Source organism: Diplotaxodon limnothrissa, linkage group LG7 (assembly GCF_057381915.1).
Source record: "Diplotaxodon limnothrissa isolate DT_005_m linkage group LG7, D_limnothrissa_male_GT1.1, whole genome shotgun sequence".
In the NCBI taxonomy this organism is placed as follows: Eukaryota; Metazoa; Chordata; class Actinopteri; order Cichliformes; family Cichlidae; genus Diplotaxodon; species Diplotaxodon limnothrissa.
The window spans coordinates 8,476,355-8,491,938 of record NC_140602.1 but is presented as its reverse complement, the minus strand read 5'-3'; the positions used below and the strand labels follow the sequence as shown (position 1 = coordinate 8,491,938).

At 39.6% G+C, this 15,584-nt stretch overlaps 2 protein-coding genes across 2 annotated transcripts in view; one reads left to right on the top strand and one right to left on the bottom strand.

The window, feature by feature from the left end:
• The window catches only part of LOC146627715 (uncharacterized), a 51,054-nt gene that overhangs the window by 11,392 nt on the left and 24,078 nt on the right, over positions 1-15,584 (bottom strand). The window lies entirely within an intron of this gene.
• On the top strand, positions 12,537-14,148 carry LOC146627717 (uncharacterized). The gene is made up of 3 exons (XM_085359113.1): positions 12,537-13,250; positions 13,365-13,533; positions 14,049-14,148. The coding sequence occupies exons 1-3, from the start codon at positions 12,560-12,562 to the stop codon at positions 14,146-14,148; spliced, it is 960 nt and encodes a 319-aa protein (XP_085215239.1). The 5' UTR covers positions 12,537-12,559.

Below are 15,584 nucleotides of genomic sequence, written 5' to 3'. Positions count from 1 at the left end.
CGAAGCCTGGCGTTGCCTACCCCTGATATAGACAGTGCTTGAAGCAGTTATGACCTTCTTGCCATATTGGCAGAATAAATGACCTGGAAGCTGTTGCACTGTCTGCACCTGTAAACTCCAGGACACGTTTACAAACAATTTTCGTTGTTATTTGCGCTGCAGCTGCAGGTTAGGGTGGAGTTACTGTATGTGTGTGTGTGTTTACAAGTAGTTTTAAACCTTGTGATCCACAAAACAGCATAACAGTAAAAGAAGAATTGACTGCGTTACAGTCAGTGCGGGAGCGGCGGCTTTGCTCGTGCGCGATTCATTTGCAGTTTGGACGCACGTGAACATCTCCTGCCCTGACAGCGGCTGGAGGAGGACTATCCTCCGCCTGTGAGCGCTTTGGCACGAGCGAGGTGCCCACGGCAGCACCCGCTGCTTGTTGAGAGTAAGAGCAACAAGCGCTTTCACGTCAAAAGTCGTCATAAATAAGCCTCCAATAACACCAGAAAAAGCCGCCAGATTTGTCGCAAGTCGCTTTTTAGAAAAAAAAAAAAAAAAAACTACGCTAAGGGGGGTTTGAAAACTCCCTAAATATAGCGACAAAATCGCTAAGTTGGAAACACTGTTTGGACTGTTTTCAGGGTATTTAAAAAAAATTCAAAACAAAACCGTGCGTCACAATGGGTATTCTCTGAGTATGCGCAGAATTACGCACAGCTGTCATGTGATCCTGTGATGAACAAAGGATCAAAGGCTCAAAGAGCGCTGACGTCAAATTCGCTGCCACAAAAGTCTATAAATAGCCCCTCTTCACCTTTGCAAACACAGTTTTACTTGGAACATTTTCAGAAACAGCGAGTTGTGTTTAGCAAACCAGAAACCTTTCAGAAAGGGACTATTTTAAAGTTAAATAATTAAGCACACGTATTTTTCTTTCGACACGTTGCATTAAGCTTTTAAAGAAATGTCACGAGAAATAGTCAATAATTCACAGTCTGACAGAGCGATTCCAGCGGAATCAAACGAACTATATGGGTTGATGGAGAGAGAAATATCGTATAGAGACCTTCAAATGAAAATACAAGAACAAATTAGTACGACGCACCGTGATGTCAAGGAAGAGTTAGAGAGACTTGAGCACCAAGTGGGAGAAGTTCACCACAAAATAACAAAAAAAGAAGAGATAATAGAAAAACAGAATAGAGAAATAGATCACAAGACTGAACAAATAATTGAGCTGAAAAAAGAAATATGTGTTCTTCAGGCTAAATTGCAGGAACAGGTTAACACCGTTCAAATGATGCACCGTGACTTTCTGGAAAAGGAAGAATATCTCCTTAGACAGAACAGCAGCATTGCTGCTCAGTTGTCACTTATTGAAAGGGAGAGAGACGAACTCAAGAAAACTTTAGAGCCTCTTGAGTACCAAGAACAACAGTCACAGGTGGAATCTCTGGAGGCTCTGCAGGAGAACGCACAGCTTAGAAAAGACAATGCAGAACTCAAGGAAACTGTGGAGACCCATACTTGGTGGTGTAAAGTAGGCTTGGGTGTTGCCACAGTGGCCATTGTTGTTCCTACAGCTTGCTCGGCCATCTCAAACCTCTTTGGCTGAGTGAATGTCCCGCTCTGTGGGGTCATGATTATTATCAGGGGTGCACATAAGTGGTCCGCATGCGCTGTCAAAATAAAAGACGCGCACCAGATAAGAATTTGCAATGCGTGTTTGATCTCCTCAAGATCGCATGTGCACCTGCGGACCACTTATGTGCACCCCTGATAATAATCTGATCTTATAAAATTTTTATAAAACTTTATCTTATAAATACGCTGTGCTCTCCTTTATGTTTGATTTTATTTTGCCCCTCACCCCCCAACCAGTCATGGCAGAAGACCGCCCCTCCCTGAACCTGGTTCTGCCAGAGGTTTCTTCCTGTTAAAAGGGAGTTTTTCCTCTCCACCGTTGCCAGAGTGCTTGCTCATAGGGGATCATTTGATTGTTGGGGCTGAATTTTTAGATTTCATTTAATTGGCTTGAACTGAAAAACCTAAAAAATTCAGGTGAGGGGTTCACATAGTGGAGAGCACTACATTTGTTAACTGCACTTTTATTTGTAGATTTTGTAGTTCTTCCTACTACAAAAACTACAAATGAAAACAAGGCAGTTAGCAGCAAATGAAAATAAATAAAACACATTTAAAAAAATCTGCTACTGCTCTGTGTGTTTACTTCAATGAACATTTGTATGTTTTTGTGTTAGAAGATTATAGATTGTCCAAATATGTGAGAGTTTTTAAATCAGCACTGCATGAGATTAACTGTGACACAGACGGCTGTCGGCCTGGCGAGGGAGAGCTCCACTTCAGCCTCCAAACTGGAGCCAGTGTGTTACTCACAGAATCACAGATTTACTCACATTTACTGACAGTGGATTGTCTGATTGTTCTGTGGGGTCTTTGCAGTATTCAGCCCCTTCAGGTGACTGTTGTTGTGACTGCAGGTAACATTTGGACAAAAGTCTTATGACTCCATTTTTAGGGTTTAATTAGGTTAAATATTTAACAAGTCAATTCGAGAATTCAAGACATATTTATCACTAAAATGATAGGTGAGAGCAGACGGAGGGGGAGTACATGTTTGTTTCTTCTTTTTACATTTCAGAGAAAACTAATCGGTGTAAGATATAACAACAGATGTCACTCACACATCAGAGTCCTTTTACATATTTTAATAATGGAAAATCTCTATTTTCATTGTTTGTTAAGTGCACACACTGCATGAGGTCACATATTTATAAGCATTTTTGGTTTGTTCCACAGTTTTCAGGAACCTGTTCAGTGCATCCCAGATCATGTTCTGTTGCTCTCGAGTGTTCACACAGAGTACACATGCTTAACCTTGACCTTAACAATTAACAGCCTTGTCCCTGATGCTCAAATTTAAAAAAAAAAGTAAGTTTCATCAATGATATGGTGAAAAGAAATCTGAACTTTATCACCTTTTGATCTGAAAAGTTACTGGTAATATATAACCTAACTTCCCCAGAAGCTGGTAAAGAAGTTGGACTCACTAGGAATAAACACAGCCCACTGCTGTTCACCCTGCTAACACATGACTGATAGAATCCACACAAACTCTGTTCAGGTGACAAATCTTTTCTAGTTTATTTAGCGACTGCTGTGTCTTGTGCTTGTACAAAGACATGTTCTGTGTTTGAACTGCCTAGGGTAGAGCAAGCTTTGTAAGTCAGTGCAGCCTCACTATGCTGCCCTCACGACACGTGACCATGTGAAGCTAGACAGCTAGCGAACAAAATAGAGGAGATCTTCCTTGGAGTTCTCGATTTGTTTTGTTTTGCTTTTTGTTGTTTTTTGTAAATGTGCATATGTTTCTATATAATGTTAAAGGATTAGTTTGGACCTTTAGAAGTCTGGTTCTGTAAAATAGTGCAGTGTCACCACGCATAATTTAGACTAGTCGCTTGACTGCAGAAACATGACTATGATCTCTTAGAAATTTATAGATATCTAAATTTTGATCATTTGGAGTTAAAGCAGACTTGTAAATATCCAAAGTAACCCTTTGGGTCTTAAAAAAGATGCTTCACCACCATGTATTAAAACACAAATACACACACACAAACGCAAGCCCCGTTTGATTCCTCTTCATTTACCAGGGACACTGTTCTGTACTTCTGCCTGGTTACTGGTTTGGGCTTAGATGCAGCAGGGTATGCATTGCATAATGATGAAGTCTAAATTAACAGTTAGATAAGATAAGATAACTCTTTGTAAATGTTCATTTTTATGCAGTCAAATGGAAAAAAGTGGTCAAAATAGTTTATATTTTACTTGTCATTGGAAAGAGTTTGTGCAATACTGCAGAATGTTATCTAGCACAATTTTGTAAAATACATATTTTACTGATTTGTTTGTGTTTTATTACTTCCATACAATTGTGTTTTGAGGTATTTTTAGAAAAATGAAAGTATTAATTACATTTGAGCAAACAATGAATATTGTAATGAGTGGTAGTGATAAATACAATGTGTATGTAGGTTAAGTTCATTGCTAATAAAAATGAAGTGTAAGATGTTTAACTACATTGCTGTCTGTGTTATTGATGAAGTCCTAAATTATCACCTTTAAAGTGGTTGTGCTAATAACATCATGTGCAGTAAGACAAGCATGGAGAAAAGCTCTGACTGGGAGAGGCTGTGAACAAATGACATAGAATAGAATAATCCTTGAATTGTCCCACAAGGGGAAATTTGGATGTAACAGTAGCAAGAAAGACACATGTACGAACAAACAGTACACAAGACACAGAACTGAAACACACACAATTTTTACATATTTACCTTAAGAACAATGCTTACCAAAAACAAAGTACTGTACTGTTATTAAATTAAATAAAGATAAGAGGCAAACCTCTGAATCAACATTAAGATTTAAGAGATGGATAGACCGTGGTAGAAAACTGAGAACAGGTCACAATTTTTTGGCTTTTTTAGGTTGTAATTTGTACTCACGCTGCTGCTTGGCTAAAGTGGCAGCTAACAGAAAAGGAAATGCTGGAAACAGGCTGAAGATGAGTCGGGGAATCTGTCATAGAGCAAGAATATGTCTACAATTCTAAGATGATCTGTCCCACTGGAGGTCAAACACAGTTCGTCTCATTCACAGGAGGTTTAGGCTGAGTTCTGATCTTTCTTGCTCAAGCCATTTTTACTCTGTGGTAATCCATCAGTATGGTCTGTGTGGTTGCAGGATTTAGCTGGTGGGCTTAGTGGTTTATATTCACTGTGAGGTATGAATACACATGTGACGTGACACACAGCACAACACATGGCACACTCTGTTAGGTCTGCGCTTCCACAGGCCCCGCTAATTTAGAAACTTATTCTCATTCACGAAAGCAAGGAAACAAAACGGAACCAGGTTTTACTTGCTAACAAGGGAAGGCTGTACTGACTGACATCCTCTCTAGGTTATCCAAGCTGTATTTGTGCCTATTGTAGTCCAGGATTGCTTCTTGCTTCCAGGCTTCCTCTATTGCCCATCACTGACTGCTGGTTCCCTGTGTGTTGTGCTCAAATGAAGCACATTCCTCCGTTGCTTTGGCATGTGGGAAATTGTCATAGTAGTGCTCCTGAACCTGAGGAGCTTGTTTCTCCAGTCTCAGAACCATCTACTGATGTGGTCCCGACACAGGAGAATCTTGGTCCTCAACGTGAAGAGCTTGACTCTCCTGTCTCAGAGTCCTGCAGGTTTTAGATGTGTCCTTGAACCAACACAGCTGATTCAAATGGCTAAATTACCTCCTCAACATGTCTTGAAGTTCTCCAGGGGGCTGGTAATGAACTAATCATTTGATTCAGGTGTGTTGACCCAGGGTGAGATCTAAAGCCTGCAGGACACCGGCCCTCGAAGCCTGGCGTTGCCTACCCCTGATATAGACAGTGCTTGAAGCAGTTATGACCTTCTTGCCATATTGGCAGAATAAATGACCTGGAAGCTGTTGCACTGTCTGCACCTGTAAACTCCAGGACACGTTTACAAACAATTTTCGTTGTTATTTGCGCTGCAGCTGCAGGTTAGGGTGGAGTTACTGTATGTGTGTGTGTGTTTACAAGTAGTTTTAAACCTTGTGATCCACAAAACAGCATAACAGTAAAAGAAGAATTGACTGCGTTACAGTCAGTGCGGGAGCGGCGGCTTTGCTCGTGCGCGATTCATTTGCAGTTTGGACGCACGTGAACATCTCCTGCCCTGACAGCGGCTGGAGGAGGACTATCCTCCGCCTGTGAGCGCTTTGGCACGAGCGAGGTGCCCACGGCAGCACCCGCTGCTTGTTGAGAGTAAGAGCAACAAGCGCTTTCACGTCAAAAGTCGTCATAAATAAGCCTCCAATAACACCAGAAAAAGCCGCCAGATTTGTCGCAAGTCGCTTTTTAGAAAAAAAAAAAAAAAAAACGACGCTAAGGGGGGTTTGAAAACTCCCTAAATATAGCGACAAAATCGCTAAGTTGGAAACACTGTTTGGACTGTTTTCAGGGTATTTAAAAAAAATTCAAAACAAAACCGTGCGTCACAATGGGTATTCTCTGAGTATGCGCAGAATTACGCACAGCTGTCATGTGATCCTGTGATGAACAAAGGATCAAAGGCTCAAAGAGCGCTGACGTCAAATTCGCTGCCACAAAAGTCTATAAATAGCCCCTCTTCACCTTTGCAAACACAGTTTTACTTGGAACATTTTCAGAAACAGCGAGTTGTGTTTAGCAAACCAGAAACCTTTCAGAAAGGGACTATTTTAAAGTTAAATAATTAAGCACACGTATTTTTCTTTCGACACGTTGCATTAAGCTTTTAAAGAAATGTCACGAGAAATAGTCAATAATTCACAGTCTGACAGAGCGATTCCAGCGGAATCAAACGAACTATATGGGTTGATGGAGAGAGAAATATCGTATAGAGACCTTCAAATGAAAATACAAGAACAAATTAGTACGATCCACCGTGATGTCAAGGAAGAGTTAGAGAGACTTGAGCACCAAGTGGGAGAAGCTCACCACAAAATAACAAAAAAAGAAGAGATAATAGAAAAACAGAATAGAGAAATAGATCACAAGACTGAACAAATAATTGAGCTGAAAAAAGAAATATGTGTTCTTCAGGCTAAATTGCAGGAACAGGTTAACACCGTTCAAATGATGCACCGTGACTTTCTGGAAAAGGAAGAATATCTCCTTAGACAGAACAGCAGCATTGCTGCTCAGTTGTCACTTATTGAAAGGGAGAGAGACGAACTCAAGAAAACTTTAGAGCCTCTTGAGTACCAAGAACAACAGTCACAGGTGGAATCTCTGGAGGCTCTGCAGGAGAACGCACAGCTTAGAAAAGACAATGCAGAACTCAAGGAAACTGTGGAGACCCATACTTGGTGGTGTAAAGTAGGCTTGGGTGTTGCCACAGTGGCCATTGTTGTTCCTACAGCTTGCTCGGCCATCTCAAACCTCTTTGGCTGAGTGAATGTCCCGCTCTGTGGGGTCATGATTATTATCAGGGGTGCACATAAGTGGTCCGCATGCGCTGTCAAAATAAAAGACGCGCACCAGATAAGAATTTGCAATGCGTGTTTGATCTCCTCAAGATCGCATGTGCACCTGCGGACCACTTATGTGCACCCCTGATAATAATCTGATCTTATAAAATTTTTATAAAACTTTATCTTATAAATACGCTGTGCTCTCCTTTATGTTTGATTTTATTTTGCCCCTCACCCCCCAACCAGTCATGGCAGAAGACCGCCCCTCCCTGAACCTGGTTCTGCCAGAGGTTTCTTCCTGTTAAAAGGGAGTTTTTCCTCTCCACCGTTGCCAGAGTGCTTGCTCATAGGGGATCATTTGATTGTTGGGGCTGAATTTTTAGATTTCATTTAATTGGCTTGAACTGAAAAACCTAAAAAATTCAGGTGAGGGGTTCACATAGTGGAGAGCACTACATTTGTTAACTGCACTTTTATTTGTAGATTTTGTAGTTCTTCCTACTACAAAAACTACAAATGAAAACAAGGCAGTTAGCAGCAAATGAAAATAAATAAAACACATTTAAAAAAATCTGCTACTGCTCTGTGTGTTTACTTCAATGAACATTTGTATGTTTTTGTGTTAGAAGATTATAGATTGTCCAAATATGTGAGAGTTTTTAAATCAGCACTGCATGAGATTAACTGTGACACAGACGGCTGTCGGCCTGGCGAGGGAGAGCTCCACTTCAGCCTCCAAACTGGAGCCAGTGTGTTACTCACAGAATCACAGATTTACTCACATTTACTGACAGTGGATTGTCTGATTGTTCTGTGGGGTCTTTGCAGTATTCAGCCCCTTCAGGTGACTGTTGTTGTGACTGCAGGTAACATTTGGACAAAAGTCTTATGACTCCATTTTTAGGGTTTAATTAGGTTAAATATTTAACAAGTCAATTCGAGAATTCAAGACATATTTATCACTAAAATGATAGGTGAGAGCAGACGGAGGGGGAGTACATGTTTGTTTCTTCTTTTTACATTTCAGAGAAAACTAATCGGTGTAAGATATAACAACAGATGTCACTCACACATCAGAGTCCTTTTACATATTTTAATAATGGAAAATCTCTATTTTCATTGTTTGTTAAGTGCACACACTGCATGAGGTCACATATTTATAAGCATTTTTGGTTTGTTCCACAGTTTTCAGGAACCTGTTCAGTGCATCCCAGATCATGTTCTGTTGCTCTCGAGTGTTCACACAGAGTACACATGCTTAACCTTGACCTTAACAATTAACAGCCTTGTCCCTGATGCTCAAATTTTAAAAAAAAAGTAAGTTTCATCAATGATATGGTGAAAAAAAATCTGAACTTTATCACCTTTTGATCTGAAAAGTTACTGGTAATATATAACCTAACTTCCCCAGAAGCTGGTAAAGAAGTTGGACTCACTAGGAATAAACACAGCCCACTGCTGTTCACCCTGCTAACACATGACTGATAGAATCCACACAAACTCTGTTCAGGTGACAAATCTTTTCTAGTTTATTTAGCGACTGCTGTGTCTTGTGCTTGTACAAAGACATGTTCTGTGTTTGAACTGCCTAGGGTAGAGCAAGCTTTGTAAGTCAGTGCAGCCTCACTATGCTGCCCTCACGACACGTGACCATGTGAAGCTAGACAGCTAGCGAACAAAATAGAGGAGATCTTCCTTGGAGTTCTCGATTTGTTTTGTTTTGCTTTTTGTTGTTTTTTGTAAATGTGCATATGTTTCTATATAATGTTAAAGGATTAGTTTGGACCTTTAGAAGTCTGGTTCTGTAAAATAGTGCAGTGTCACCACGCATAATTTAGACTAGTCGCTTGACTGCAGAAACATGACTATGATCTCTTAGAAATTTATAGATATCTAAATTTTGATCATTTGGAGTTAAAGCAGACTTGTAAATATCCAAAGTAACCCTTTGGGTCTTAAAAAAGATGCTTCACCACCATGTATTAAAACACAAATACACACACACAAACGCAAGCCCCGTTTGATTCCTCTTCATTTACCAGGGACACTGTTCTGTACTTCTGCCTGGTTACTGGTTTGGGCTTAGATGCAGCAGGGTATGCATTGCATAATGATGAAGTCTAAATTAACAGTTAGATAAGATAAGATAACTCTTTGTAAATGTTCATTTTTATGCAGTCAAATGGAAAAAAGTGGTCAAAATAGTTTATATTTTACTTGTCATTGGAAAGAGTTTGTGCAATACTGCAGAATGTTATCTAGCACAATTTTGTAAAATACATATTTTACTGATTTGTTTGTGTTTTATTACTTCCATACAATTGTGTTTTGAGGTATTTTTAGAAAAATGAAAGTATTAATTACATTTGAGCAAACAATGAATATTGTAATGAGTGGTAGTGATAAATACAATGTGTATGTAGGTTAAGTTCATTGCTAATAAAAATGAAGTGTAAGATGTTTAACTACATTGCTGTCTGTGTTATTGATGAAGTCCTAAATTATCACCTTTAAAGTGGTTGTGCTAATAACATCATGTGCAGTAAGACAAGCATGGAGAAAAGCTCTGACTGGGAGAGGCTGTGAACAAATGACATAGAATAGAATAATCCTTGAATTGTCCCACAAGGGGAAATTTGGATGTAACAGTAGCAAGAAAGACACATGTACGAACAAACAGTACACAAGACACAGAACTGAAACACACACAATTTTTACATATTTACCTTAAGAACAATGCTTACCAAAAACAAAGTACTGTACTGTTATTAAATTAAATAAAGATAAGAGGCAAACCTCTGAATCAACATTAAGATTTAAGAGATGGCTAGACCGTGGTAGAAAACTGAGAACAGGTCACAATTTTTTGGCTTTTTTAGGTTGTAATTTGTACTCACGCTGCTGCTTGGCTAAAGTGGCAGCTAACAGAAAAGGAAATGCTGGAAACAGGCTGAAGATGAGTCGGGGAATCTGTCATAGAGCAAGAATATGTCTACAATTCTAAGATGATCTGTCCCACTGGAGGTCAAACACAGTTCGTCTCATTCACAGGAGGTTTAGGCTGAGTTCTGATCTTTCTTGCTCAAGCCATTTTTACTCTGTGGTAATCCATCAGTATGGTCTGTGTGGTTGCAGGATTTAGCTGGTGGGCTTAGTGGTTTATATTCACTGTGAGGTATGAATACACATGTGACGTGACACACAGCACAACACATGGCACACTCTGTTAGGTCTGCGCTTCCACAGGCCCCGCTAATTTAGAAACTTATTCTCATTCACGAAAGCAAGGAAACAAAACGGAACCAGGTTTTACTTGCTAACAAGGGAAGGCTGTACTGACTGACATCCTCTCTAGGTTATCCAAGCTGTATTTGTGCCTATTGTAGTCCAGGATTGCTTCTTGCTTCCAGGCTTCCTCTATTGCCCATCACTGACTGCTGGTTCCCTGTGTGTTGTGCTCAAATGAAGCACATTCCTCCGTTGCTTTGGCATGTGGGAAATTGTCATAGTAGTGCTCCTGAACCTGAGGAGCTTGTTTCTCCAGTCTCAGAACCATCTACTGATGTGGTCCCGACACAGGAGAATCTTGGTCCTCAACGTGAAGAGCTTGACTCTCCTGTCTCAGAGTCCTGCAGGTTTTAGATGTGTCCTTGAACCAACACAGCTGATTCAAATGGCTAAATTACCTCCTCAACATGTCTTGAAGTTCTCCAGGGGGCTGGTAATGAACTAATCATTTGATTCAGGTGTGTTGACCCAGGGTGAGATCTAAAGCCTGCAGGACACCGGCCCTCGAAGCCTGGCGTTGCCTACCCCTGATATAGACAGTGCTTGAAGCAGTTATGACCTTCTTGTAGTGATGGCCAAATGAAGCTTTCCGAAGCACTGAAGCTTGTATTGAAAAACGGTTCATTACTCGAAGCTTTTCAACACAGTCCTCTCCGGTGACATCTGGTGGTGAAAATTTTGAAGAGCAGCTTGAATCTGCAAAATAAAACGGACTGCTCAATCATCGCTGCTCACTCAAGAGTGGAGTTCTCTCTGATATTGGGCCACCGTTCCGTTGCTTTGAACATGTAATTGGTTTTGTTTTCTCGATTGGGGGGCTGAAAAAAATGTAATGCGTATTTGCGTAATACATTTTGATCAATAAACTTTCCCTATTTAAACATGCACTATGGTGTGGCCTTTCTTTGCTCATAACTCCTTGATGTTGGTAAATACAATAAGTGAGCAATATATATAATATACATATGAGAATGCACAGCACATTATGGAGTATGCCCCTGCTGTGAAGTCCTGCCTGTCGTTTAATCACTGGACAGCTGGACAGGTTCATACAAAATATTAGATGAGGCCAATTGTCCTATACATATTTTTGACCTACACTGTAAAAAAGGGCAGTGAAATTGACATAAAAACCATGTAAAACCCCTACAGAAATGTATAGTAAACCCCAAAACACAACTTTCCTGTTTCGATCACAGTGAATTATTGTAAACCTTTAAACAGAATGTTCCTGTTATATTTACAACATGAATGTGTGATTATAATCAAATTTATTGGTTAAAACTACAAATACTGTGAATAAAAACAGTGAAACACCGTAATACTCATAACCAAACAATCATGTTAATTTGACATGCAAATACTGTAAAAATCACAGTTTTAGTCAGTTTTTCTTAAAAACACATGACGTATATGTAAGTCACTTTACAACTGCATGGATGTACTGGGCCTACTTTTAACATGATTCATGAAATGATGCAAAGTCATGGATTGGACTAATAAAAATGTTTTCACAGAAGATGTCATTGTGAACCTGAGAGGTTGCCTCTCCATTTATAGGCTATATAAAAATATACAATTAAAATTGTTTACATCATGTTTTTTTCTTAAATCATTTGCAGCCTATTGTAGGGTAACCAATAAGAAATTATTATTTAACGACTAAGTAATGCTTCTGTCATAATGCTTGTATTCTTTATGTTTCTTTTAATTGCAATGTGATACTTAGACTAGAATACTTTTTTGGGTTAGGTCAGCAATGTCTCATTATTAAAGGCTAAACAAACTTACAGTGCCTCCCATAGGATCTCTATGGTGCCTCATCTCCACAGAGCTGTAAGCTACTTCAGGCCACTCACAGTTGCACTGAGCGCGCCTAATTTTGAATGTGCATCTGAAGCTCGTCTCTGATTGGATAATGACGTGAGGGCGGGAGGAGAAGAGCGCCTAGTTCACGACTATAGCTAACGAGCCAGCACGAGAGAGAAGACGGGAGAAGAAAACATCGAACTTTCAGCAACTACGTTGTTAGGACAAATTACAAACATACGATTTCAAGTGTTTTTTGAGGATCTGTGTTTGTTCGTCAGAAAGTCTGCACGGTAAGTTCAATATCTTGGCGACGTTTTTTCGAGATAAAAGCACCAGTTGATATTTAGACCAAGGCTCATAACCTAGCGCTAGCATGCTAGTTCAGCTGAAAAGCACAGGCAAACTTTAGAAATACTAAAAATGATCATCTGCGTCTTTTGTAAAAAGGTATTGGTCACATTAAGAGGCTATGTACTACATTGCAGAGTGCATAAGAATGAGCCTTGTTGTATTTTTAAATGTGTTGGCGCCAATTGCAGCCAAACATTCACCACGTACTCTGCTTTCAAGGGGCATTTTTATCGTGTGCACAATGCACCTGCACTTCAAGCTACTCCTAAAGCTCTTGTTGCAGATTTAAAATGTGCAGTTTCATTATGTGCCCGCCATTTTCAAACAGTGAAAGAGCTAGTGTCTCACTTAAATGATCATATTGCAGGGGGCAGGTCTGTGTCATGTCCAGTAAGTGGTTGTAAGCATATGTTTACAAAAAAGTCATCATTTACTTCTCACATGTGTAGGAAGCATAAAGCTTGTTCCCCAGATGGTATTGATGACATGTACAAGGAATCTCGTCCTCAGCCCCCAAATGACAGTACAGAATATTCAGAAAACACACATGAAACCATGGCATCTGCTAGTTCAGCCAGTGATATGCCAGAGAAGGATAGTCATTCTTATCTCAGAAACATGTGTCTCTTTTACCTTAAACAGCTACTCAGCTACTTTGAAGAGAAGGAGGAGTCCATGCTTCTCTGTGTTGAAGATACATGTCTGGCAGATGAGGTACAACTGGAGCAAGTGCCTCTGACACCCACTATTATCATGTGTGGTAAGTCTGTTTCATAGCTCTCTCTCTCTCTTTTTTTTTTTAAGTGCATTTTTTATAGAATGTCATGTGACTGCCGTGTTTATTGATATAACCTGTTAAATAATTTCTTCACAGGACAGTCCTGCTATTCCTCAAGAAGATACATGCTGAGTGTTGATCGGCACCTCGTCAGCACAAACATATCCTCCTTCATTTCTGCACTGTGCCTCATGTTCGGGAGCTACTACAATTTCAACATCCATTATCCATCTGAGCTGGCTTCCACTTTAGAGTTTCTTCAGAGGTGAACAAATATGGCTTTGTTATTTCTCATAACTGAGACTCTGGGATCTGGAGTCTGGCTTTGATGTGGTTCGAGTCCAGGTCTGGCTCTGAGTCTCGGTCGGCTTTGGAGCCGGTTTCAGTTGTTTTTTCTGTTTTTTGTTGTTGTTTTTTTTGTTTGTTTGGTTTTTTTAAATACATTAACAGTCTGAATCTGGGTCCAAGCCTGGCCGAGACTCAGGGCTAGACCAAGCGTCAACTGACGTCTGACTACCTATAACCTTTGCTTTGGATTTTAACAATGCTAAAGTGTGACATATCACTGCAGAAGACACTCGTGAAGGGTGCCAATACTTTTGACCATGCATTGTTCACTTCCCCACAGCATTTTGGTTATACTTTGTCTTGAACGTGGTCATGGCCATGACTGTATATATATATATGTATATACTTAATTTTTACTTACTTTGTATGTGTATTTTAACTGATCAATTATAAAAATGCTTAATAAACTTTTATATGATTGTTATGCTACAGGTGTTTCTTCTCCATAAACCCAGAAAAAGGAACCAAAGTAGAGAACAAAAACTCAAAGCGTCGTCTCAGTGTGAACCCTCGAGTCCTCACCCTGATTTAGGATCTCGCCGACCACGAGTGGCGCTAAGCCTAAATCTTGACTCTCTGTGGACTGTTAGTTTTACTTTGTTAATTTTGTTCCACAATGTGTACTGGAACCTTTTACTGGTCGAATGCATGAAGCCAATTCATGAAGATGTTCTTTCTTTGTAGGAATGTTCTTTATTTACATAAGAAAAGAAAAAAAACAACATGCTGCTACTGCAGTGTTTCTAGACCACATGTGTAGGTGTGTTTCACCACGTGGTTTTGCTGATGTTTTCTGACCAGGGCCATGGTTGTGGTGACAGCAGGGTGCGTGTTGCGTTGCACGGTGATTATGATCATTTTTGGCACAATATGTGTTTTTTGTTTTAAAGTCTTAACAGGTTATTTAACTTTTTCTGGTGGAGGGTCTAACAAATGCTTGTTTCATGAACATGGTTCTTGCTTTGCAGGAATGTTCCACAGCTTTTATAGCCTATATTTTGATTGAATTGTGTAGTTGCTGTGTGCCTTGCATATTGTGTTAGTTGGAAAAATGGATCCATTTGCTGTCATTTTGCTAATGTGGCTGCAAAATAAATTTCCCAAAAGTGATATTTTCCTCTCTTGTGTTTTCTCATGTGTATTTTTGCATGTTTGGGTGTAGGCGTAGCAGTAAGAAATTTGCTGGGTTATGGTTAAAATTTTACATTAAAACATATAATATTCAGCATAGATTTTATGTATAATTTACAGAGCAGCTCCATTTAATATGCACAGTTTCACCGTAGTTCTACCATTTTAAATTAGTTCTTTGTACGATATTTCCCTGTTAATTTTGCAGTTTATGGATCCACAAAAAGCATTTATTACTTGTAAAAGATACAGGAAATAGTGTATTTATATATCACATCTATGTGTGAAATTAACTTCTTTTTCCTGTAGATTTAACAGTTTTAATCTGAGATTCATTCACTGTAAATCAATTTACAAGTTGCATCTGTAAAGCGTTTTTACAGGAAGTCCCTGGTAACCCCAGCTGCCAGGGTTTTCCTGTAAAAACAGCACGTTTTTTTTTACAGTGTAGGGGTGGGATTGATTGTGAACTGGAAAGGGAAAATGCTTAGGGAGCTGAGTACGGCTGCATCGTTACTGATTTGTAGAATCATTTTTGATTCGATACAGGATCCGATTCAATTTGATTGGAATCTGGAAAGTTTTGCCTCAGTCAGAAATATTACAATTCTGATCATTTAACAGTATATATCCATAATTTCGTATCTATTAAAAGAAAGCTGACACATGTGAGACTTAATTAGAGATGTAAACAGAGAGTTATGAAACCTGCAGCTGCAGAAGCCAGCGGAAAAAAAGAGAGGCAAACACAGCGCGGACCCGACGACGCACCAAAATCTGACTCTGACGCGTCGGGTCCGCGCTCTGTGTTCACGTTTGTATGCAGAATCCGTAAAC